This window comes from Heteronotia binoei, chromosome 5 (assembly GCF_032191835.1).
Source record: "Heteronotia binoei isolate CCM8104 ecotype False Entrance Well chromosome 5, APGP_CSIRO_Hbin_v1, whole genome shotgun sequence".
NCBI lineage: Eukaryota > Metazoa > Chordata > Lepidosauria > Squamata > Gekkonidae > Heteronotia > Heteronotia binoei.
Window position 1 is genome coordinate 146143323 of NC_083227.1, and position 24813 is coordinate 146168135.

The 24813-nt window shown below is 40.4% G+C and overlaps 1 protein-coding gene across 2 annotated transcripts in view; it reads right to left on the reverse strand.

Moving 5' to 3' along the window:
* Positions 1 to 24813, reverse strand: part of DPYSL3 (dihydropyrimidinase like 3) — a 106597-nt gene that overhangs the window by 26718 nt on the left and 55066 nt on the right. For both annotated transcript variants that reach the window (XM_060240560.1, XM_060240561.1), the window contains exons 2-7: positions 12398 to 12486; positions 8648 to 8832; positions 4712 to 4876; positions 3476 to 3537; positions 1274 to 1354; positions 483 to 551 (exon numbers count right to left, since the gene is read on the reverse strand). In XM_060240560.1, the coding sequence (XP_060096543.1) occupies positions 483 to 551; positions 1274 to 1354; positions 3476 to 3537; positions 4712 to 4876; positions 8648 to 8832; positions 12398 to 12486 (651 nt within the window). The remainder of the gene's footprint in view (positions 1 to 482; positions 552 to 1273; positions 1355 to 3475; positions 3538 to 4711; positions 4877 to 8647; positions 8833 to 12397; positions 12487 to 24813) is intronic.

A 24813-nucleotide genomic window follows, 5' to 3' on the forward strand; every position in this document is an offset into this window, starting at 1 on the left:
AAGGCTTCAAAAATAAGATACAGAATGCAAGTGCACCCAAGCAGTGTGGACTTCACCCAAAGGGTGATTAACGTGGAATTCACTGCCACAGGAGGTGGTGGCGGCTGCAAGCATAGCCAGCTTCAAGAGGGGTTTGGATAAAAACATGGAGCAGAGGTCCATCAGTGGCTATTAGCCACAGCATATTATTGGAACTGTTTGGGGCTGTGATGCTCTGTATTCTTGGGTGTTGGGGGGGGGGCGCAAAGTGGAAGGGCTTCTAGCCCCACTTGTGAACCTCCTTTTTTTGGCCACTGTGTGACACAGAGTGTTGATGGGCCATTGGCCTGATCCAACATGGCTTCTCTTATGTTCTTAATTGCACCAAGTCATATCTGCATTGAGACTACCTCTCCTGGGATTGGTGCTGAATTTTTTTTATTGCATTATATGCAATGTAACTTCCCAGGCAGCATTTCTGGATTAACCCTGTGGTACCTTACCTCTTCTGGTCTACTCAGCACATGGCCCTCTGGACCAGTTATTCCCATTTCCAGCATCCTGGCTTGCTCCTAAATTAAACATAAAAAATAAGTATGAGAGGCTTTATTAATAAAACATTGATACAACTAAAGTCCACAATAAGCCAATTGGAGTAATTTTCCTCTTTTTACTCCCCACCACCACCTTTACAATTCCATTTTAATCTGGTTTGAAGCTAGTAAAACAAATGTTGGTGAGTGCGTTATGCTGAAAATAAGAAGAATGTGGGGGTAGAGGTGGGATTGGAATGATATGAATCATCAGTAAAGTACTATGTAACTTGGGTTGCCAAATGACTAAAGTTTTAAATTGATTAAGCAGAGTTTATAATTATTAGTATAAATTAGCATACTGCAAAACCATTTTCCAAACAGGATTCTGTATAATAAACAATGGGGGTTCTGCAATATTCCAATCACAGAAATTTATTAACAGAATTCAAGAAGGGGGAAACCAGTTATCTGTGAAACACGCAGAAGTCCTTAGAACCAGAACTTGTTTGTTGTCATCTCTACCAATTAATCATTTGCTGTAAGTGTTCAGGCAACCTATATTTTGACAAGACTTATTTAACTGGCAGTAACTTACTGCTAATGAATGTAACAATTTTAATTCAGGCTTTTATAATATCTAGCTGGCTGGGATGCAAGCATCCACCTTACAGAACAGAGTCTCTCAGGCTGAACTGATACCCCGCCCCCATCCCTTAAGTCATGTGTTCTGGTCACAGAAAAGGTAGAATAAAAGTTACCTGTGCAATGATATCCCCATTTTCAGCATGGACTTGAGCTACAGCACCAAGATCTCCCAAGAAACTAAATATCTCATAGAGCTGAAAACCAAGATGCAATAAGAAATCCAGTATTAGGAAACGGATATTTAATCTTGTATGTTTTTTAACTAGAACAGAAAATTTATTTTAGTGTAACATTTTTTTCCCCTTAAAAGCGTCAGATTGGGGTCACAGGACTGCAGATTCCCCATTTAAAACCTGAAAACAAATATCATTTATTGAAATGTGAGGGAAACAACAGTCCCAAACTTAGGACAAAAGGAGAAGGAAGTCTTCTAAGTCACTTTTCCTTAGACTCACTGAGAAGCTACTTTTTCTCAGTCACCAAGATGCCACTTTTCCTCACAGTATGGCCATTCCTTTGCTAACTGCCTTTCTCTGTCTTCACCCTCTGCCCCCATGGTCTGTTTCCCCCATGCTTTAGAAATTTTCCACACCATCGGGGTGGGTGGGTGGGCTGTCTCAGCTTATTCTTCTGGCTGCTTCTCCTTCTCCTCCTCTGTTGTCAGGCAACCACTTAGCTTGTTTAGAACTGAGATTTCATCAGTTAATAATTTATCTAAGCATATTGGTCTGCCCCTACCACAGGACTGTCAACAAGGGAAAAGAACTGTCTTATCTTGAATTTGTTTATAGAGAGGGCAGTGTAAAAAGACATGTCCCAGTTGTTTCCACCTCTGCTAGAGGGCAGGGGCAAATCCTCTCAGAGTATACAATCTTCTTATATCTCCCCTTCTAAAATCATGGACAGCTTGGCATCACATCATGCCGATGTAAAAGTTCTCCTGTAGGGGGGAAACCTAAAGTTTTAAGATACTGGCATGATGAATTTTGTCTTCTCAGGGATCCTGAAGCCATTAAATCTTTCTAGCATTCCATGTCACAAATCCTTTGCCTAATTGGTAATTTGGCTTGATCAATGGTCTGTGACAAAAGGGCACAAGGTTAAAGGCCCATTCTTTCAAGGCTTCCCTCAACCCTGTGGAGCCAGCTCGGCTGGTAAGCATCTTGCGTTATGAGGGGAAGAAGTTCTTTTGGGTCATAAAGTTGTGAGTGAGAATGATTTGTTTGTTAGACTTGGCTATGTGAGAAATACTTGCCACCATTTCTTAGGCTTACCAGTCATGTGGGTAGAAACCTGGTTCCTACAAATCAGATTCTAACAACAGGTCATGGAACGGTCAAAATAGTTTTGGCAGTCTCATGCAGCATGTGTATTCTCCTCTCCACCAAAACATCCCACCAAGGGATCTGGAATACCAATATCAGGAGTCCTACTATATATCAGCCTCTGATAAGTCTTATGTTCATTTCTTCATATTACCTTCAGTCCTCTGAACAACACTAACAGTGCCATCTTGAACAGCTATATTCTGAATCTTTACTGAAGTCTACTCAGTGGGATTTACTCTCTGGAAAGTGTTTACGGATTGAACCGGAAGCCTAACAGTCCAAGGCTTTTCCTTTCTATCTGAATTTATTCAGCTCAGCAAGATTGAGTACAGTTAATGTCAGTGCTTTCTGTCAAACAGGCCTTTTTGTAGGGATGCAGCTAAGAGAGCTTAACATTTAATCTGTCTTTCACTTAAGCATCTCAAATGCCTATGTTGGTAAACAGCTGAGTGTGTCAGCTATTTACCAACATAATTCCACATACTGAGTGCAACTGCAGAAGATACATTTACAGCATTCACCCACCCTCCCAATATTCAAAATGGAATTCACTCTACAGAGATTGAACACTCCAGCAATCTACTAAGGATCTAGTAAAATCGCTTCATCATGGGGTTAAATAGTTTTATAATGTACAAGACCAGTCTTGGTGGTAATCTAATGTCCTACTTCTTTTAACAGTCAACCAGATGCCTCTTAAAGTTCACATGCAGGCCATGAAAGCCCCATCATCTGATTTTCTTTCTTTTTATTTTCAAATCTTTATTATGAACATGATGATACAGATATCATCTGATTTTATGAGGTACAGTGCTTAGGAACATGGAGGTTCTTTTCTTCATGAAGTGTGGTTTCAAATTACATTATAAAATTTCCAAATGTCTCAGGATTATATGTTAATGTACTATGATAGGGGTTTCAATCCTGCAAAAGGGAAAGAAGGCACTTTTCTCCACACCCAGCTCAAGAGACCATCATAGCTCTTACCTCTGTATTTGACATCTGGTACAAATCCTTATAGGCCATGTAAACCATGAAAGAATTAACACCTATAGGAATGGAAAATTGCATAAGAGAAATTAGAAAATAAAATGTTAATATGAACCATTTTATTCAAATGGATATGTCTGCAAAACATGTGAGAAATTACTCATATACAAAGGAATGGGATTTTTTTCAAGTAATGGCAACAAATTAAAACTTTTTGTTTATTCCTCTAGAGCAGATACTTTGGAATGCTGTATTTGTCTAGTCATGTAAAATCTTAAGTGAGATTGAACTGGCCATAGTTTGGAAATAATATAGGTAGGAATCTTCCCACTTTTTGTCTGCTTTACTAATTTTCACAAAATTACAGAAATCATCCTTGCATTGTAAGAATAATAATAATCAAAGCAACAGTCAGACGACGAACAACAGAACAAGAAAGTGTGTAATAGGCATAGTTATCTCCTACAATCTGTACAGTATTGGCAGCACTGATAATGTACTTCGTAAACCATTTTTCAAAGGGCAAAGATCATTATTTTCCTATTATACTATCCAACCATTCTTCTGAAACACATAGCTTAGCCAGTCTTCTCATTTTACTTAGAACAAAGTAATGGGAATACATGGTTATTTCCAGCAATGATCACCCCGGTCAATGCAGAGTTGAGCTGAAAACCTTTCCTAATATTAACAACAGAAGATGCTGTTGTTCTGACACATTTGTTAAAAGACATATATTCACTGTACTATCTTCCAGCAATTCCATAGCATTAATGTGATGCTAATGTAACATAATAACGTCTGACACTGCACTAGTGCTCCAGCAGATACATCCACCTCACTTGTCTGTACTGTTAAGCCTTGGGAGACAGAAGTGCCTAAAGACTCTTCGGTTTTATGCCAGTAATTGACATGCCCTATCTTACACTGTAATGAAATGTAGACTATCCATAAGCAAATCAGCCTGATTTCATTTAATGAAGAATTACCAAAAAAAGAACCACAGACATATGCTGGGTCCAAAAATTTCCTACTTAATGCAGAAATGCAAATATTAGGCTTGTGGGTACAACAACTCAGAGTATGTATCCCATAGCATTTGTAGCATAGTATATACACTCATCAGATTTTCTGTAGATGTCACAGATTCCAATTAGCCAACACCAGAATGAGGTAAGAAAAAAGGAAATATCTAGCACAAAAGAGAACACTTGACCTATGGCAGTGACAAACCTTTTTCTTTTATGAGTGTCTGAACTTCCTGTTTGACACTGTCGTTCCAATGTGTGATGTCTACGTGCAGGGAATAGTCACAGCAAGCCTTCCCATCACCCCATTCTCGCCACTTCTCGTAGGCTTCTATCAGGCTGGACTCTGGCTCAGGAACAACATGGTCAACTGAGAAAAGACACAGCAAGCTTGAGTACAACATAAAGGCACTGCATACTTCCCACTGTCCTATTTGGAGCAGATTTTGCATTAGCAGTCTTTGTGTACCGTCTTCAAGTAACAAAGAATGCACAGGGCTTTTTATTGTTTTTTTTTTAGGATTCTACGGCACTATAAAGATTCATTATAGCATAATCTTCTCTGGGCAAGAATCATAATCACATTCTGGTGAAATTAATTCTATTCATAAATATGTTTTCACAGATACAACGTCATCACAGATTTACACATGCTCACCAGGCCTTCTCCAGCAGAAGCACTAAAATTACTAATGACTGTGCTAAGCGAAAGTGACTGTATCCTCACCATCTCTCCCATGTGTGCAATACATGGCACAAAGTATTCCTTTTGAAACTAACTAAATGAAATCATGTGAAACATCTGGTGTGTATTCCTTTGCCCCACATGCGTACTGCTATTTCATTAAACATTATATTAACGCACGATGGCTTAGATTCAGTCTAGATTTCTGTAAGAGCGGGAGCAATTATTGCCAATCCCCTCTTCTACAAGTGACCTCCAATTCCCCCCAAGCCATTTCTGGGGGTTTCCCAAAGCCCAGAAATAGCATTTTTGGAGGTGTTTTGTGCTCATGTGCGTAACCCCGTATCTATCAGTAAAGATGCCTGTAGATTTTTTTTGTAACTGATCAACACAGATATTTTTCTGAAACTTATCATGAAGTCCCCCAATCCTTACCATTCTACAGGACCAAACTACCAAAGTATAACCATCTCTCTCAAAATAAATTGCAAAAGTGCCTTAGGGACTAGCTATGTAAATGCTACTTCATAGTCTCTTAGGCACTGCTGTTGTTGCCTAGTGAAAAGAGAAGCATCAAGCATTATTTCAATGTCCGTCTATTGGATGAGGCAAATTCTGTACATGCATGCACACAAAAAATCCTGGGGAGAGTGGAGTATAAGAGGGTACAGGGATACTGTGGACAGGTCAGTAATGGAACTAAAATTTGGGAAGAAGAATATTTTATAAGAGACTTCAATAATCCAGAATATGCAACTCACAAATGTCTACCATAATGAAGAAATTATATCCAATACTTCACATCTGTAATTTCCCAGATACACTGAGAGTGCATTTACCAGAAGAAAGGGGTGGGGGAACTAAGGCGCTGTGATGCTGTGGATTAATAGTTCTGGCAATGCACCAGGTGCTTTTAGCAAGCTGCTGAGAAGTGAGCAGGAAGAAGCAGGTCCTCTCCTCCTCCTCATCTCTCACTGCCATCCATTTAAACCTCCCCCCCAAAAAAAAACTAGGATACAGACTAATGTACCTTTTTATTGCCCCTGATGTAATTCTCAGCTTCTACTGCAGCTATTTCATGTAACTGACACTGCGGCACATACTGCAGGTCTTTCAACCGACAATGGAAAGGGAGGAGCAGGAAGAAAGAAAACTGAAGTTTTCAGCCAACTGCATCCATACTTGCAGCTTGTTCTAAAATTCTCATCTGGATTAAGCCACAGGAAACATGCAAGCAGGAATCTTAAACTGTGAACGAAATCGTGCAGTGTGGTTCAGTGGTTGGACTAGGGTTTGGGAGACCTCCAGTCCAAATTTCTATTCTGCCATGGAAGGTTGCTGGCTGACCTTGGATCAGCTACATGCTCTCAGCCTAATTATCTCATGAGATTGTGGTGAGAATAAAATGGAGGAGAGTAGAACAACGTAAACTGTTTTGGGAGGGACATAAATGAAGCAAGTAAGTAATAATAGAAAAATAATCAAAAGCAATATCTAAAATGGGACTTGACTTTTTGTTTTGTTGTATTTAGCCTCAAGTCTGTTGAGAGAACATTCTCTCTCTTCTTTGAGGCATCTGGGCAGGGTGCCTCATTGTTTTAAAACGATAATTGTAGAAAACATATTATTTGCTAAGCACCTTGGAATAAGTACAGAAACTATGAAATAGCATACACACAAAGGGTTAACATAACTTGCAAATATGAATGCCCTTCACAACTTCAGCACAAAACCAGGGCCTCACTGCCTGCTGCCCCCTCGTGCCACAACCCACCTCCGTGGCACCTCCTCCTCCCTCCCTTCCTCACAATTTTAATGCCGAGGCAAATCCCTATTTGCCTCCTCCTTCCTCACAATTTTAATGCCCAGGAACGGGCACTCCCCAAGCTCTTTAAAGGTCTTCCCCGGCAGGTAAAACCTTGCCGGAGGCCAGCTGTTATGCTAGATCTCAGGCAAGCTCACGATCAGCAGGGGACAGCAGCAGCGGGAAAGACGAGTCAGCTGCTGAGAAACAGCGGCCACTGCTGCTTCCTCCACACTTCCTTTCTGGATCACGTGAGAAGGAAGTGGGGAGAAGGCAGCGGCAGCTGTTTCTCAGTGGTTCGCTCGTCCTTCTCGCCACTGCTGCCCCCGTGCTGATCGTGAGCACACCTGAGGGCCGGCATAGGAGCTGCGGGCCTTTGGCGCAGTTTTACCTGTCGATCAGCTGACCTTTAAGGAGCCTGGGAGGCGTGGTGCTTCACCGCCCATTCCTGGGCATTAAAACTGTGAGGTAGGAGGAGGCAAATAGAAATTTCCCTAGGGGGAGGGGGCCCTTGACCCTCCTCCAGAAATTCTAGCTGCTGCAGAACGCTGATGCATGGATGTTGACTTCATTGCCTGTACAGGCACAGATCCATTCTGTGCTGCATGAACTGTACTGGCTATCCATTGAGTACCGGATCCGGTTCAAGATGTTGGTACTTACCTTTAAAGACCTATATAACCAGGAGCCAGCATACCTTTGGGACCGCCTCTCCCTGTATGAGCCCCATAGGTTCTTACGAACAGTGACCCAACAACTAATACCCGGCCCCAGAGACGTCCATCTGGCCTCGTTGAGAGCCAGGGCCTTTTCAGCCCTGGCCCCTGCCTGGTGGAATGAACTCCACCTGGAGATCCAGGCCCTGTGAGATCTGTTTCAATTCCGCAGGGTCTGTAAAACAGAGCTCTTTCACCAAGCTTTCAGCTGAGGCAGTGGGTGTTACTTGTTACTGGCCTCCCCGCCTCATTCCATCCCAGCCCTTAGTATTTCCACTGAGAATTGTTGGACCTGGACAATAGGTCACGTCTGTGAGGCAGAATCTGCCATCTTAGTCTTTGTAATTTTAGATTTTATATATTTTAAATTGGTCTTTTACTGTTTTTACTGTTGACTGTTTTTATGATGTAACCTGCCCTGAGCCTGTTCTACGGGAGGGGCGGGCTAAAAATCAAATAAATAAATAAATAAAATAAAAATGCCTAGTTTGCCTAGTGGGCGGGCCAGCCCTGATCGTAATAATGAAACTAATCCAACCTAGAGTTCTTGAAACAACAAAAAAATCCAAAACAAAACGACGGGTGTTTTTTTGGGGGTGGGGGGAGCAAAACAAATATCACTAATCTCATGGCAGTTGCAATGCAAACACTTTTACTAAAGTCTGTTTGCCATAGTGAGAAACGGAATTAATACCACTTCAAAAGTTACACATGTTCTGCCTTCAGCTTTATCTATAACATCTGCAGCATTCAAGTCCTTTTAAAAATCATTTATTCATTTTATTTCACAAACATAAAAGAATAACTGTACATACTCATTTCCATTTTCACTGCGCTGCCTGTTCACATTGTTCGTTACTAAAATAACAAGCTTATTATATCAATGGTATGCTACTAATATATTGTTACCTAGAGAGTGGGACTCCTTGTACTTACTAATCATGGTGGTTCCACCTGCTAAGGCTGCTTTTGTGCCTTGGAAGAAGTCATCCACTGCTGTCATCCCCTTGTACAGCATCTGCAAGTGAGTGTGGACATCTATTCCTCCAGGTATTACCATTCTACCACTGGCTTCTATGGTCTTCACTCCTCCAGGAACAATTAAGTTATCTCCAATTTGTCTAATTAAATAGTAACAGAAAAGAGTAAGCCAAAATGGCAAACCTGTTACACAGAATATGCAATATTAGCCACAACAGTGTGTACAATTGTTTAAGCAATTTTCTTAAAAACAGATTGATTAATAGTGGATATATGAATAAGCAAAACCAGAATCTTTTTTTCTGGTCTGAAAATGAAGGCATTTCCATGCACTGTACAAATGTGAGTGAATGAAAAATGGTCAGGACCTTGTTAAATGAAGACATCACTTAACATGCATATTTTTAAGTTTTTCCTTTAAAACTTGATCAGTTTCTATGCAGTTTTCAAAAGGTTTTTTTTTTTTAAATTGACTATTGTCATGAAAGACTGGGAGGTAACAAAAAAGCTTTAGAAAATCCCACATGTGCATACATACATGAACATATCCTGTAGTTTTAAAGGCCTTATGGGCAAGACTTGGGGTGTGTGTGTGGAGGAATGGTGTTCCAGAATCTTTCATGGAAACAAGACTCTTAAAAAATGTTGGGGCACCTGTGCGTTTCTCCTTCATTTCCCTTTTGAGAGAGTTCCGGCACCTCTTTTTCCAGAAAAAAATCCCTGCTTATGGGTAAGTATTCCATGCGATGGCAAAAGATTATGACGCTCCAACCCTATTGGCATCCCTGTCACACTATATTTTGTAAAAATAATCCAGACACAGAACTATATATACGGTATGGTTATACGACACTAGCATTACTTGTTGCAAAGAAATCAACTTCCAAACAATGAGAAAACTGCTAAAAGTCCCTGAGTTTTGCCAGAATTTTGTTACGCCAATCAGATCTGCAAAGCAAACCAAAACCTTTGCCTGGGAGTTTATAGAGTCTGCTATGTATTTGAACACTGAGTGCACAATTGCATGGACTTCTTGAAAGAGAAGTGGGGAACGGCTCTGTCTGAGGAATTTCTTTTCTGGATTGTGAAGCCTGTTCTTTTGGGGTCCTATAAATGTCCTTGCATTGCCTAGTGTTTTCAGCAAAGAATTTATTTTTGTGTCTCTTAACAATTCTCAGTGGAAATACTAAGGGCTGGAACCAACCAGCTCTTCTACTGGTAAAAAAAAATGGACAGAAGGCCATGTTTGGTATCATGGGACATGCATGGACAAAAGCCATGTGGAAGGGTGGCTGTAATAAAGAGAGGAATAGGGCAGGTCTGAGTAAAAAAAAGTGGGTTCAACCCAAAGCTTATTTTATATTTTGCAACAGACTATTTTGCTGTATGAATGCGCATAAATTCTTGTCACTACTAATTATAAACTAATTTAATACTATTCAGTGGTAGTGGAGTACCTCATTTCTTAACCAGGTGCTTTCTCTACTGGTTCCAACATTCACTTAAATGAAGCTTTTTAAAGAAATAATGGAATTATGAGCAACTGGGAAGACGTTAGGTTAGGGGTTAGAAGACAGATTTTGTTTTGACAACCAGGATTACCCCATATGTGTTTACATACTAGCTTTAATAACATTACAAAAACTATAAATATGTTAGGATCAGGTTTGGTGGTAGCAACAATTTTAAAATGTGGTCATTAAACAAGGTTGAAAAATGAGTTCGGCTTGTAAATTTTTGGGGCTGGCTCCTATGACCAAAGAAAATCTGTCAGAACACTTTATATGTTAACTGTTGGGTCATGAAATGCTGCACCCACTGATTCACTCCCAGGGTAATGTAATGAGACATCTCCCTGTCCTGTAGGGGAGTTTAAGTGGGGTCACTTTTGGGGAACAACTTATTCCACTGTTCTGCACTGTTCTCAGTCATCCAGAAATTACTGAGATTATTGTTGTGAAAACCATTTCCTGTGAAAACAGGCTGTTGACACACCTTGGGTGAGCTTCTCATTCTTGCGAGTCAAGCAGGTGAAGGTTTCATGCAGAGACTTGACCTGGTCTCTGCCACCAGCCCTTTGGGAATACAGGAACTTCCTCCTTCTGGGCCATGGCAAAATCTTCTAAAGCTCCTCTACTGAGGAGTCAAAGGCCTTTTCTAAGGCTTCTTCAGAGCACACCTCATAGCTACCCCCTCAGTTTAAGTGCAAATGCTGCAGCTTATAAAAATATATTTGTTTTGTTTTAACTACAACAGTATAAGGGAAAAGGGAGGAGGATAGCAGAAAGAAGGCTGAAGGTTGAGGCAAAGGTGGAGACAAATGCTTGAATATTCCAATCTCATATTTAAATAATCTCATACACACCAAGAACACATGTCAGTACCTAACCTAAGGAATAACCCCAGCTTGCACCACATTACTGCTTACATCAGACAGTCCTTTCCATTAAAACTATCTCCTGACAGGCTACATACTTCTGAGATTGTAGGGAATAACACTATGTATTATTGGCGTAAATTATATTATGACCTTAGTTAAACTATTTTAAAATCTGAATAATCTGCAAGAGACGCTTCTTTTCAAACTCTTTTTATGGCAATAAAACAGAAGTTAGGAAATTTCCTTTCTCCTTAGGCATCAAGAACTTGAATTTTTTTTTATTATTTAATTTTCCTATTCCTACTTTTCAAAATATTTCCTGCAAGAGGAATCAAGATATTGCCTTTTTTTTTCCTAAGGCCAGAGACCACTCTTTCAAAACATTAAAGACCCTGGCTATGAAATGCCTCACAACAGCGACCTCACTGCATTGGGATTTAGTCCTAATTGTATCTGTTTACACACTAGAAAATTTCAGCCCTTAATTGCTATAGTCATAATGAGCACTATACAAACACAACCTGAAGCCGGACAAAAAGAACAGAATCATAATTTTTGCCTAAAATCTCTCTAAAAGCTATAGCTTCTTAAAGCAAACTTCTACCATCCTCAGCAATTATAAAAGAAGTAATTATTATGATACAGAAGACAAGCCAGAGAACACACATGATTTGCTCTTCTCCTTTTTTTCTCTTTGGAAACGAAACTCTCACTGCTTGGGATGGGCATGAACCTGGAAAATGAATGTTCGTCCTGGTTCGTGGGGTCACGTGAACCATGAACCCTCACAAGCCCCCGTTTACCAAACTGGTTTGTTTCATGAGGTTCATGATACAGTGAGGCGGCACCCCAAGGCCAGCAGAATGGAAGGGGGAAACATTCATGGCAACATTCCCTTTAGCTAGCTTTTACAAGCTGCACCCCATACAAGTGAAGTCCAAGAGACAAGTTCACCCAGAACTTGCTGCTTGGACTTTACTCACACACAGCATGGCTTGCACAAGCTATTTAAAGGAAATGTTCCCTTCAAATGCCTTTTGCAATCCATGCCCTGCATGAGTGAAGTCCAAGAGGCGAATTCACCCAGAAGTTTGTCCCCATTCCTACTCACTACCATGACATACCAGTTAAGTGCATGACAAGGGTGTGATGCATGCCACAAATGCAGTTACTGCGGACTTTCTGAGGTGGCTAAGGAAACATTCTAAAACAGGAAACTTTCTGGTACAAAACAATTCCTAAAATCTCAGCTTTCCTCAAGGGTGGAATATTTTTTGACCACTACAAAAGAAACAGATTGCAAGCTGTGAAAATTGTATACTTACTTTATAAGGCCATCCTCCATATAAATGTCGGCATAGAATGACTGATCATCATTAACTATCCTGCCTCCTTTAATAAGAAGGCGGTCACTCTGTGAAAGAAAAACAGAACCATGAATGCCAAAAGATGTTTATGCATTCTCTTATATAATGCACCCTCTCTACAATAGTAGAAGCAATAATGTAGAACCAATTTATTCAGGCAAGTTAAAATCAGCCCACAATTTTGGTCAGTGAGTGCTGAAAAGTTTGCATTAAAGGGAGAAACGTGGTGTTGTGATGGCCAGCTCAAGTTTAACTAGAAAGGAAATGAGAAGATAACAAAACTTGTTGTCCTTAGCCTGCTACTAATCTGTATCAGTCTAGCCAATGTGGGTGCCTGAAGCTCCTGAGGCCAAAAGACCTCACCTCATGAAATCTGCACTTACCCCATGCTATCATCAAGTCCTTTCCTAAGATCAACAACATGGCACACCCTCCATTTATCCTGTATCTGTCTTCCCCCGATTTGCTGCAATATTTCCCAAGCGTTTTTGAGGATGACTACAGATAAAGTGCCTCTGGGTGTTATGAGTAAAGGTGTCCACTTCTGCCCAAGCATCAGCATTTTCCCCCTTTCTACAGGCCCTGAAGCTGCCGTTCCTACACAGCCTCCCCCAGTGTGTTTTTCAAATTCCTCAAAACAAATGGGAATTCCTAGATTACGGAAACTATATATCCCACTTTTTCTTCAATGGCTTCGATGGCTAAGAATCTTATATCCCTGTAGTTGCTTCCTACACAAGACAAAGAAGAAGAGCGGCTCACAATCTCCTTTACCTTCCTTCCCCACAGCAGACACCCTGTGAGGTGGGTGGGGCCGCAGAGGGCTCTCACAGCAGCTGCCCTTTCAAGGACAACCTCTGCCAGAGCTATGGTTGACCCAAGGCCATGCTAGCAGGTGCAAGTGGAGGAGTTGGGAATCAAACCCGGTTCTCCCGGATAAGAGTCTGCACACTTAACCACTACACCAAACTGAACCCAAAGAACTATATTATATGCAAATAGACTTGTTTTTAAGGCCCAGGTCACCAGTTAGGAATACAACTAAGCTCATAAATGTACTGATCTGCAGAACAAGCCTTTATATTTCTGAATAAACGCTAGGATTTTCAGAATCACACCTGAAATTTCTTTTAGTATGCAGTATGCTAGAGGAAACAAAACACAGTCCCTACCCAAACCATTTACAGAACTGTTTCTAATAGACTTAGACAGGAGTAACTCTACATACAACTGCACTGTTAGAGTAGTATCTGTAGTTCCAGAAGTATGCACATACCCAGACGGGGAGTACACTAGAGGATGGGGTGGTCATCATTTTGAAGTTTATTTTTGAAAGGCGCCACTGTATATATTGTCATGTCAGTGTGGATTAGTAGCCAAAGTTCAATTTAGAACCCAAAGGACATTTTAACTCTGTACCCTTCACCAGTCCTTTTCTTAAAAATGCAAGTTTAGAAACCAGTGATTCATTGTGCAAACTTGGGAAGACACTCTTCTACTTTTTTCTTTTTTTCAACAGAAGGAAGAGACAAAGTAAAAAATCAAGAGAGGCTTTAATGTGCCTCTACAGTTCTATGTAACCCAGAAATCCCACCTTCACTTTAATGCCATGCAACATACTGAATGTGTCAAGCCCGGTTGTTTTATAAGATGGCTGAACAAATGTCAGCTAATACTCTGGTTCTCTTCCATTATTTACAACCCAGAGATCACATAGGTCTTACCATCTGGCAAAAGAATGTTTATGTTACTGGGGAAGTCATGCTGCCTCTGAAAGATGCACTCCCTAAAATTCACAGGCTCCTTATCAGTTCACGCTGTGGTGTGAGAATGCTTTTGTAGTAAAATGGATAGTCACTGCTGTACCCTTTGAATCTTAGATTTGAATGAAGCGCTTTTTGTAACATTTTATGATACCCTATATATGCACCATGTAAGAGCTAGTATTTCCAACGACCATGTTCCTTGGGGCACCTTTGAATTCCTAAATAAACCAGTCTATTTGAAACAAAACAAAGGACTTCATTATTGGGAATCTCAGGGCTTGACAGAATGCATTCCAATGCCAGAATGAATGGAGCAGCCCCTTCCTTGAAAGCACCCAGTAATTGGAGAAAATGTATTTCTGTTGCAGAAAAGTTAGTTTACATCTGCTGTATGAATAAAAACTACATGAAAGTGAAACAAGTTTCCTAGAGAAGCTTCTGTTTCAGGTATTTTCTAAGGTCATTCTGAACTTACAGAGAAACTGGTTTACATACCCTGTTTCGCATGGAGGGAGCCATGCAATTTGCAACCAACTTAGAAAACCTATCCATCACCACTGCATTTAACTGCTGCATATGTTTGTAGAGCACGTCTTCATTTATGGGAAATCAAGGTAAAGAAATGAATGAATGGGAAAACTCCCTAAAGGTATGTTTCTACACAACCGTGTCTACTTTCAGAAGAGTGTGGAAAATATAGCATAACTTGGCTGGGTTTCCCTATCAGACGGTGCTCTTCAATTATATGTGCTAAGCTATTAGTAACGGCTTATTTATGATGGTGGGTCATAGTTTAACATGAAATGGAGGATGAAGGGTAGGAAAACTATTGGGTCAATTCGAGACATACAATTATTTGCTTGGATCCTATCTAGAATTTTCATCTGCAGGAAGTGCAACTTCATAAGAACATAAGAGAAGCCATGTTGGATCAGGCCAATGGCCCACCCAGTTCAACACTCTGTGTCACACAGTGGCTACAAAAAAAACAACAACCAAGTGCCATCAGGAGGTCCATCAGTGGGGCTAAAAGCCTCCCACTGTGCCTCCCCCAAGCACTAAGAACACAGAACATCACTGCCCCAGACAGAGTTCCAATAATATGCTGTGGCTAAGAGCCACTGATGGACCTCTGCTCCATATGTTTATCCAATCCCCTCTTGAAGCTGGCTATGCTTGTAGCCACCACCACCTCCTGTGGCAGTGAATTCGATGTGTTAATCACCCTTTGGGTGAAGTAGTACTTTCTTTTATCCATTCTAATTCCATGAGTAAATTGCTCAGCAATTTCATTGAATGTCCACAAGTTCTTGTATTGTGAGAAAGGGAGAAAAGTACTTCTTTCTCTACCTTCTCTATCCCATGCATAATCTTGTAAACCTCTATCATGTCACCCTGCAGTCAATGTTTCTCCAAGCTAAAGAGATCCAAGCATTTTAACCTTTCTTCATAGGGAAAGTGTTCCAACCCTTTAATCATTCTAGTTGCCCTTTTCTGTACTTTTTCCAATGCTATAATATCTTTTTTGAGGTGCGGTGACCAGAATTGTACACAGTATTCCAAATGAGACCGCACCATTGATTTATATAAGGGCATTACAATACTGATTTGTTTTCAATTCCCTTCCTGACAATTCCCAGCAATTGAACGCCGTCTTGACATTTTCAGTGAGTTATCTACCATGACCCCAAGATCTCTCTCTTGGTCAGTCTCTGTAAGTTCACACCCCATCAACTTGTATTTATAGCTGGGATTTTTGGTCCCAATGTGCACTACTTTGCACTTGGCCACATTGAACCTCATCTGCCACATTTAGACCCACTCACCCAGTCTCAACAGATTCCTTTGGAGTGCCTCACAATCCTCTCTGGTTCTCACCACCCTAAACAATTAAGTGTCATCCTCAAACTTAGCCACTTCACTGCTTACTCCCAACTCCAAATCATTAATGAATAAGTTAAAGAGCATGGGACCCAGTACTGAGCCCTGCAGCACCCCCCTGCTTACCATCTTCCACCGCAAAAATTGCCCATTTATACTCACTCTCTGTTTCCTATTAATTAGCCAGTTTTTGATCCACAAGAGGACTTGTCCTTTTACTCCATGACTCTCGAGCTTACTAAGGACTTCCCTACCTTCTCTCCTGCTGCAGCATGAAATGCATTCAAAATGCTGCTCCTGGTGCCCTGACCTGGATAGTCTAGGCAAACCTGATCTCATCAGATCTCAGAAGCTAAGCAGGGTCAACTCTGGCAAGTACTAGGATGGGAGACCTCCTTGAAATACCAGTCGGGAGGACAAGGGACGGTTTATTCAGCCACCTCTCTGAATATCCTCTAGGTCCCCAGCAGGGGTCAGTCACCAGAAGTTGCCATGATTTCCAAGTGCAGCCACACACACACACAAAATAACAAAAAATGCTGCTCCTGGGAGATGTGTGGCCGCCAGGAATAGCTTGGTGGGGAATCAGAAATCCCTTAGGTGACATCCACCAAACTGTATGTAAACATAAGCTGTGGAAAGACCAAACAATACAAGCCGCTTTGAAAGCCATGCGGTAGAAAAACAGAATATATATTTAAATAAATAAAATCGAAAACTCTGTTGCTTTCGCAACAAGTTGCACCATAAACTCCATGAGATAAGCCAAAGGATCCTGGCCTTGCAGAGATTAGAGAATGATGTGATACTACCTTGGCAATGCATGACCTTGTGTACTTATTTAAAAACACCAAACATCTGACGAGTTGAAGATAGGTTTTATGGTGCCACAATGATTTCTTTAAAAAGAAGCCCAACATTAGTTCATATAATACACTAAGTTATATAGTTCACCATGTTAAAACTACTTCTACAACCAGAGCCTCAGAATACTGTTAGCAAATTCATGGACCATGATACTAATTGAAACTATTAGTTTCTACATCAGGGGTCCTCAAACTTTTTAAATAGGGGGCCAGTTCACTGTCCCTCAGACTGTTGGAGGGCCGGACTGCCGTTACTGTACAAGGCTGCGGGCTGTCAGTTCTCCATCTTCTGCATCTCTCTCCCTTCCCCACACCACACACCCCGGCCTGGGAACTCGTCTCACTTTGGTATCACCTCACACTCTGTCTCCGCCGCCTCAGCCCAGTGCCGGAAGTGTGCGTTGCTAATGCAAGTTTAGGTCGAACGTCACTTCCGGCTGATTTTGCCATAACCCGGCGGGTCGCATAAATGTCCTCAGCGGGCCGCATCTGGCCCGCGGGCCGTAGTTTGAGGACCCCTGTTCTACATAAAGCAAGTACTTAAAGGGGAATATGCAATTCTGACAGACTTCCTGATCTGCAGCAGGCCCAAGTGGTATATAATGAATAAATATTAATAAATCTCTTTAGTACCATTTCCCCAGTACTAGGTACTACAGATTTGTTTTACAAAGTGCCAAACAAGCTGTAACAAAAACTGAGATGATCTATTAATGTCAGTACTTGATACCAACATTCCAAAAATACGGAAGAAAGCAAAATAATAATACTTAACAGGAAATGGAACACAGGCTATCCTAAACAGAGCAGAACATTAAATTTGCAGCTCCATGTAGCATTAATAAGTATCAGCGGTATGGTTCATTTTTTTGTTATAAAATTAATGTGGGAAAACAGTGTTATTGGTGACTAACATGTCACTGGAGGAAAAGGAAAGTATTTCAGCATGCACAGGTCTGGGATGGAAGACTGACAGGGTTACCTATTTGGGAGCTTCTTTTTCTGGAAAGACAGAAGATACACTAGTGTAAAATTTGAATCTATTAATTCTGAAAATGGAACTTTCTTTTTAAAAATAGACTATCCTGATTAGGCAGTATAGTTGCTACTAAGATGAAGGTATTACAAAGATTCGTTTTTTTAAAAAAAAATTATGTCTCTTGCTTTGTAGACCACAAGCTTTGTAGACCACAGAGAAAAATTCAGTTAGCATAGGATAAATTTATTTGGTGTGACAAGAAGGCAAGAGTCCCAAAGAACATCATGTTTGCTTCAGAGAAGATATTGTGTGGGCAGAGTAATCCCAAAGGTTTGACAAAAATGTATGCGGGTCATCAGAAGGGGAAGAAGATAAAGCAGAACTGTGAAATTAGGTGAGAAACTGATTTAGGCCTGCCCATCTCACTGAAGGAATGGGGAAAAAACATTTTATAAGATAAGATAGATAAGATATCTATAATTAAATGTTGGGATTAGAGATAATGGTTTGGAAATGATATTTTCATTGGCATTTGACTCCTGCAAAATTAGCCAAAGCTTCAAGGCATTCTGATATTTGTCAGAAGTGTGAAAAGGTGATAGGATCCTTTTTTTTTTTCCATTTATGGTGGGCCTGTCCAGTAGTCAGAAAGTGATGGAATAATGAATGTGCATAATGAAATGGAAGTTCTCTTGCAAAGTACATCTAGCTGTTCACCTATGATTTACTTACTGAATGATTACACTAAAAAAACTTTATGTGGTTATTACAGCTAGAATGACAACAGCAAAAAAATTGGAAGGGTCATTTATATTTTGTATTAACATATGAACATATGAAGCTGCCTTATACTGAATCAGGCCCTTGGTCCATCAAAGTCAGTACTGTCTACTCAGACTGGCAGCGGCTCTCCAGGGTCTCAAACTGAGGTTTTTCACACCTATTTGCCTGGACCCTTTTTTTGGAGATGCCAGGGATTGAACCTGGGACCTTCTGCTTACCAAGCAGATGCTCTGCCACTGAGCCACCGTCCCTCCCCATTAAAACATTTATCATACAAACACAAAAGATCATCCAGACCCAGACCCTTTCCTGGTTTCATCTTTTTTAATAGCTTCCACTACCTCTCTAACCATTATTGGACCACTCATAGTTTGTCATTGTTGTTCTATAATTTTAGGTAGATTTTGAATTCTAATATATTCTATTTTCTTCAGAGACACCTTGTCTTTTATACAGATAGGCATAATATTTTTCTGAATCTCCACACTGTCCGTTAAAACAGAATCTCCTTTTGCTTTTAATATCATTTTTTCCCTCAATTTATCTGCCAACCATTTCCCTGGTTTGTTTGCAAATTCAATTTTTTTTGTTTAATATGGTACAATTTTATTTCCATTTCCCTTGCTGTTAACACTGATAACAGTTCTTGTAAAAGACTAGATAGCTTTGTGCACTTAAGAGATCGGTAAAATGTGTATGGTAGTCTATATTATTAACAGGTTTAGAGTTTGGTGTGGTTATGGGGTTCTAGAAGTAAGGCAGAGGACTGGATGTTATGATTTGCTTTGTAAGGTATGCTTAATAGTTAGATATGAAATGAGCCTATAGCTATAATGTATAGTTGCAGTTTTTATTTCTCTTTTTTAAATAACAAAGATAAAAAGTTATCAATAAAAAATGAAAAGTAGTACAAAGACTTCATTAAAAATGAAATTGGATGTTCACACGTGTATATGTAAAGAATCCAATACATATTCACTGATGCTACTCCCATATTTTTTATTACTGGTTCTGTAATAATAAATCCTGTTTAGTATGTATCCTGGGGTTCCTGTAATGATGTAAAAAATAAAGGACACAGTTCACTTGCACCAAACATGCAACACCAACTAGTGTTGCCAACCTCCAGGTAGCACCTGAAGATCCTCAGCTATTATAATTGATGTCCAGTTCCCTTGGAGAAACTGGCTGCTTTGGAAGGTGGACTCTAGGGCATTATATGGTGCTGAGGTCCCTCCTCTCCCCGCATCCAGTTGTCCCCAAATCTCCAAGCATTTCCTAACTTAGAGCCAACACAAAAACATACAGCCCTGTTTCCCCCCTCCCCCTCCATGCATGTGGACAGCCCCACAGGACACTAGGGGGAAAATGGAGGCCTGTGTGCATCTCTCTCCTTCTCTCTTCTATTCAACCTTCCTTTTTTAACAGATACAAATTGCTTGTGTTCAAGACACTCTTCTCTTACCTAAGACTCAAAAATGAAAGTAACTAATAATACAAAGTTAACAAAAAAAATGCACAGTGGTTTTATAGTGAAATTTATTTTGGTCTGCTGTTGTCATGAAATTATAATAGAAAAAAATTAAACTGTTTCTACTGCAGATGGGGGGAAGTAGCTGTTTGCTGATTACTACATATGCCTTAACAGTTTTATCTGTATACTATGTGTCAGATAATGACTAAAAAGTCCAAATTTAGAAGATGTGCATTTACAATCCTCTGTGCCTGGTGCAATACAAACTTGCCAGTGAAATAAGAGGAAATTCAGCACTGACTCTTAGCCATTAGCTGATTACTAGGAGCACATGACATCATGTCTATTTTGGCACAGAAGGTTCTAGTTGAATTCAGATACATGACAAACGAAAAAGGAAACTGAAGTACTTATCAGGAAATGGGCCTAGCTAATGCAAAGGCTTTTACATATCTACCAAGAGCTCTCAGACTATTACAATAAATCTACTGTTCATCCTGCCAAAGCCCATTTGTGCTTCCTGCCAACCCAGTGTCAAGCTGCATCATTAACTACTGGTAGTCTGAGGAAAACGTATCTGCATGGTATATATGGCAAAATATCTTCAGGCAAAAACAGCCTTCATAGCAAGTCCAATGTTCCTTTTTGCTTGACAAGAGAAGGACATCTTGGAATGTTTGGGGCATTACCAAGCAACTGGTCCAACCTGGGATGGATCCTTTCCCTCAAAACAGCACAGCCACACAACTGCAGCAAGAACAGCATGAATCCAAGTTTCTCTTTTGGATTTCTATTGTGGATCCAGGGCCTTTCTTTTGCACAACCCGGTAAAAGCCACAGGCCTTTCCACTACAACAGAGAACTTGCGTCCTTGTAAACTGCCACAAAGTTATCCTACAATTCAGTTATTTCTACAGAAAAATATATTAGTTTAGTTTTAGTTTAGTTTATTTGTAATTTGTATCCCGCCCTTCCCACCAGGTGGCTCAGGGCAGCTTACAGCATATAAAATCTAACATAAGTTTAAACATAAAAATTTAAACATTTCACACAGTTTACATAGTTAAAATTTAAACATTTCACACAGTTTACGTAATTAAAACATTAAAAACATACAACGATCTTATAAAAACTACACTCAGTTTCAAGTTTCAAGTGCCGGTTAGTTGTAAGCCAGCCGGAAGAGGACTGTCTTACAGGCCCTGCGGAATTGAGCGAGATCCCGCAGGGCCCTTACCTCTTCCGGCAGCTGGTTCCACCAGGAAGGGGCCATTACGGAGAAGGCCCTATCCCTTGTAGATTTCAAATGGGCTTCCTTTGGCCCAGGGACAACAAGGAGATTTTGGGTTCCCGATCTCAGTACTCTCTGGGGAACGTGTGGGTAGTACGTTAGTACTACCAGATTGCAGAAACAGGAAGACAGGTGGCTCAATTATAGAAAGATAAGAGGCTAACTTCAGCCCCAATCACACTACACAGCTTTATAAGAAAAAAATGTCTTCTGTGAAGTGTCACTAGACAATTCTTTCCAGTAAGTCAAATGAATACAGGAAACTGTAGCATGTCAGCCAGAATGGCTGCATGGATTATCTCACATCCACTCACTATAACAGTTCTTACTGTGACAACTGCACATGACCAGTTCACCAGGAAAAAACTCAATCCAGAAAGATAAACAAATGTGTGGATTTGGAAAGGAAGTCCTTGTTGGCAGTTATGCAGCTAAATTCCTAAGACATGATGATGTGTGCTTCTCTGAAGAGTTTAAAGTAACAATTAACAGACTGCTCACAGAATGAGAGATTACTTACCATGGAAAATAATGGATAACAGTAAAGTATCAAACAACATACAATGCATGGTATCCAATCAGGAGCAATAATAGTTGGAAGAGAAAAAAATAAAAGCCAAAGTATGTGCCTCACTTGAGCATAGTGTGTTATCAGAGGATGTCATCTTTTTTGCTGACCATCCACTTTTAGGCTCCTTAAAACAAGATGGGGGAAAACTAATGAAAATGTCCTCTTTGGGGGTTGGAAGGTTAGAAATAGTCCTAGTTAGTAGCAATCTCAGCTTATATAGTAGGGGTATTTAAAATGAGATCTGTCATAGTAGTCACTTGTTTGAAGTATTCAGAAAATATGTCCCCATTTTTGGTTTTCAAAATATGGTAACCACAACACATTTGGAATTCAGTATTAACACTGGAGTGAATGGTGTTGCTATGCAGCATAGTTGTACTACTTTATATTGCCATTGGTGGTGTTGGCAGGCAACAGATCCCAATAGTAGAGTGAAGAATGTTCAGAAGAAAAGTGACCCTTGCTCAAGATAACAGGTAGATAACAGGAAGCCCTCCTTTTCCTTCAAGCAAAAAGAAAAGCCTTCTTAGCAAGCCCAATGTTCCCTTTTTGCTTGACAAGAGAAGGACATCTTGGGATGTTTAGGGCATTACTAAGCAACTGGTCCAACCTGGGACGGATCCTTTCCCACAAAACAGCACAAAATGTGTCAGACCACTTGCCATAGAACTTGCTAACTGAAGGTCATAACTGCTAATGCAATTCAGTCCATCGTGGTGTTTAACAAAGGTGGACACCAATGTCCAGGTCCCTGAAGATGTCAGCTACTAATGCATTTTTGTGGAAAACTGTAGATGTGGCCATGCTCTTAATAAAGTGCACGAAAACATCTTCTGGTGACAGAAGCCCTAGTGATGAGTACATCAAAGATATGCATTCTGTAAACCATCTACTGAAGGTTGATTTAGATATTGGTTTTCCTTTGATGACTGGATGATATCTGCAAAAAGACTGCCTGACTACTGGAAAGAACTGGTGGGTCTTAGGCAGATGTTCAGGGCCCAGCGCAGATCCAGGGTATGCCATTCATTTTCCTCCAAAAACAAAGACTATAGGAAACTATATCATGGACAGCATTGATTAACCAGTTCATGTGCAACAAAACTGCCACAACAGCCCAACAGTTGGCTTACTTTATCTATGACAATGGTCCCCAACCTTTTTGGCACCAGGGACCAGTTTCATGGAGGACAATTTTTCCACTGACCAGATAGGGAGGCCATGGTTTCAGGATGATACAATTGTGCATTTTATTTCTATTACACTGTAATATATAATGAAATAACTATACAACTCATGGCCCAGTTACTAACAGGCCACGGTATAAGAAGCCATGTTGGATTAGGCCAATGGCCCATCCAGTCCAACACTCTGTGTCACACAGTGGCCAAAAAAACCAGGTGCCATCAGGAGGTCCATCAGTGAGGCCAGGACACTAGAAGTCCTCCCATTGTTGCCCCCCCCCCAGCACTAGATAGGTAGATGATAGATGATAGATAGATGATAGATAGATAGATAGATAGATAGATAGATAGATAGATAGATAGATAGATAGATAGATAGATAGATAGATAGATAGATAGATTAATTCTCTCTCTCTTGCTCTCAAATCAGAGCCTTTTTTATTTGTCAAAAAGTATGACACATATGTATAATTGTATATAATCACGCAATGCAATGCAAAGGGTAATCCAGAAAATGGTTGGAAGGCACATGGAGTTCTGGTGTTGAAACAAACTGGCTCTTTAGGCTACTGCCTGCAAGCCATATGTAAGCTATTCTGGGCTTCTTAGTAGGAGACAGAAGTGTAAATAAGAGTACACATCTTGAGGCCAGCACATCCTCATTATTACTTTTCTTCCCATTTGAATTTGTTTAAAGACACTTATTCTTGCTCCTCTGCAAAACTTAGCAAATCACCCAGTGTTCAAAAACAACTGGCTATGTGCTTCACGATTCAGGACAAAAAGGAATAGGTTAGCTTCTGACAGATAATACTACTGTAAAACAGAAGGGGGGAAACACAACCTAAAGAAACAACGAAGTACTCAAAGCTTGGATAAGAGAAAGAGAAAATAAGAGAAATACATTAAGAGAAAATTAAGAGAAATACATCAAACAATTATATTAAACAATTCCAAAGTGTACTAAAATTGTACTTTAAAAACATAGGGACATTCCGCCCTTGAAGCAGCAAATATTTGGACTAAGAAGTCCTGAATCTATGTAACATGATACAAATAAATATCTCTAGGTTAACAGCTCTGAACCAATAAACCATTGCCAACAATTCAATACCCCTAGGTTGATAACCCTGAACCACATTAAAACAAAATCAAACACGTTTCGGCTTTCACAGTGGTCAAATTATTGTATATATACACATTATAACATAAAAAAAATGTGTTACAGCAGCAATACAGAGCCTGAATAGCACTCTCAGAACATGCTAGATCAGGGGTTTCAAACATGTGGTCCAAGGGGTGAATCAAGCCCCTGGAATGCTCCTATCAGGCCCCCAAGCAACTGGCTGTCATCTGCTTTCTTTTCCCTATATCTTGCTTCCTTCTGCACAACAGCTTGATTTGCAAGGCTTGCTCAATTGCACAGGAGCTGCAGAGCAAAGCCTCTATTTTCTCCATTAGTTGAGGCTCCTTCCTTAGGGAGGAAGGGAGGGGGGAGGCAGAGCTTGTTTTCCAGGCTCACTCAATCGCACAGCAGAGCAACTGAGCCAAGCCTCTCTTCCTTCTATTGGCTGAGGCT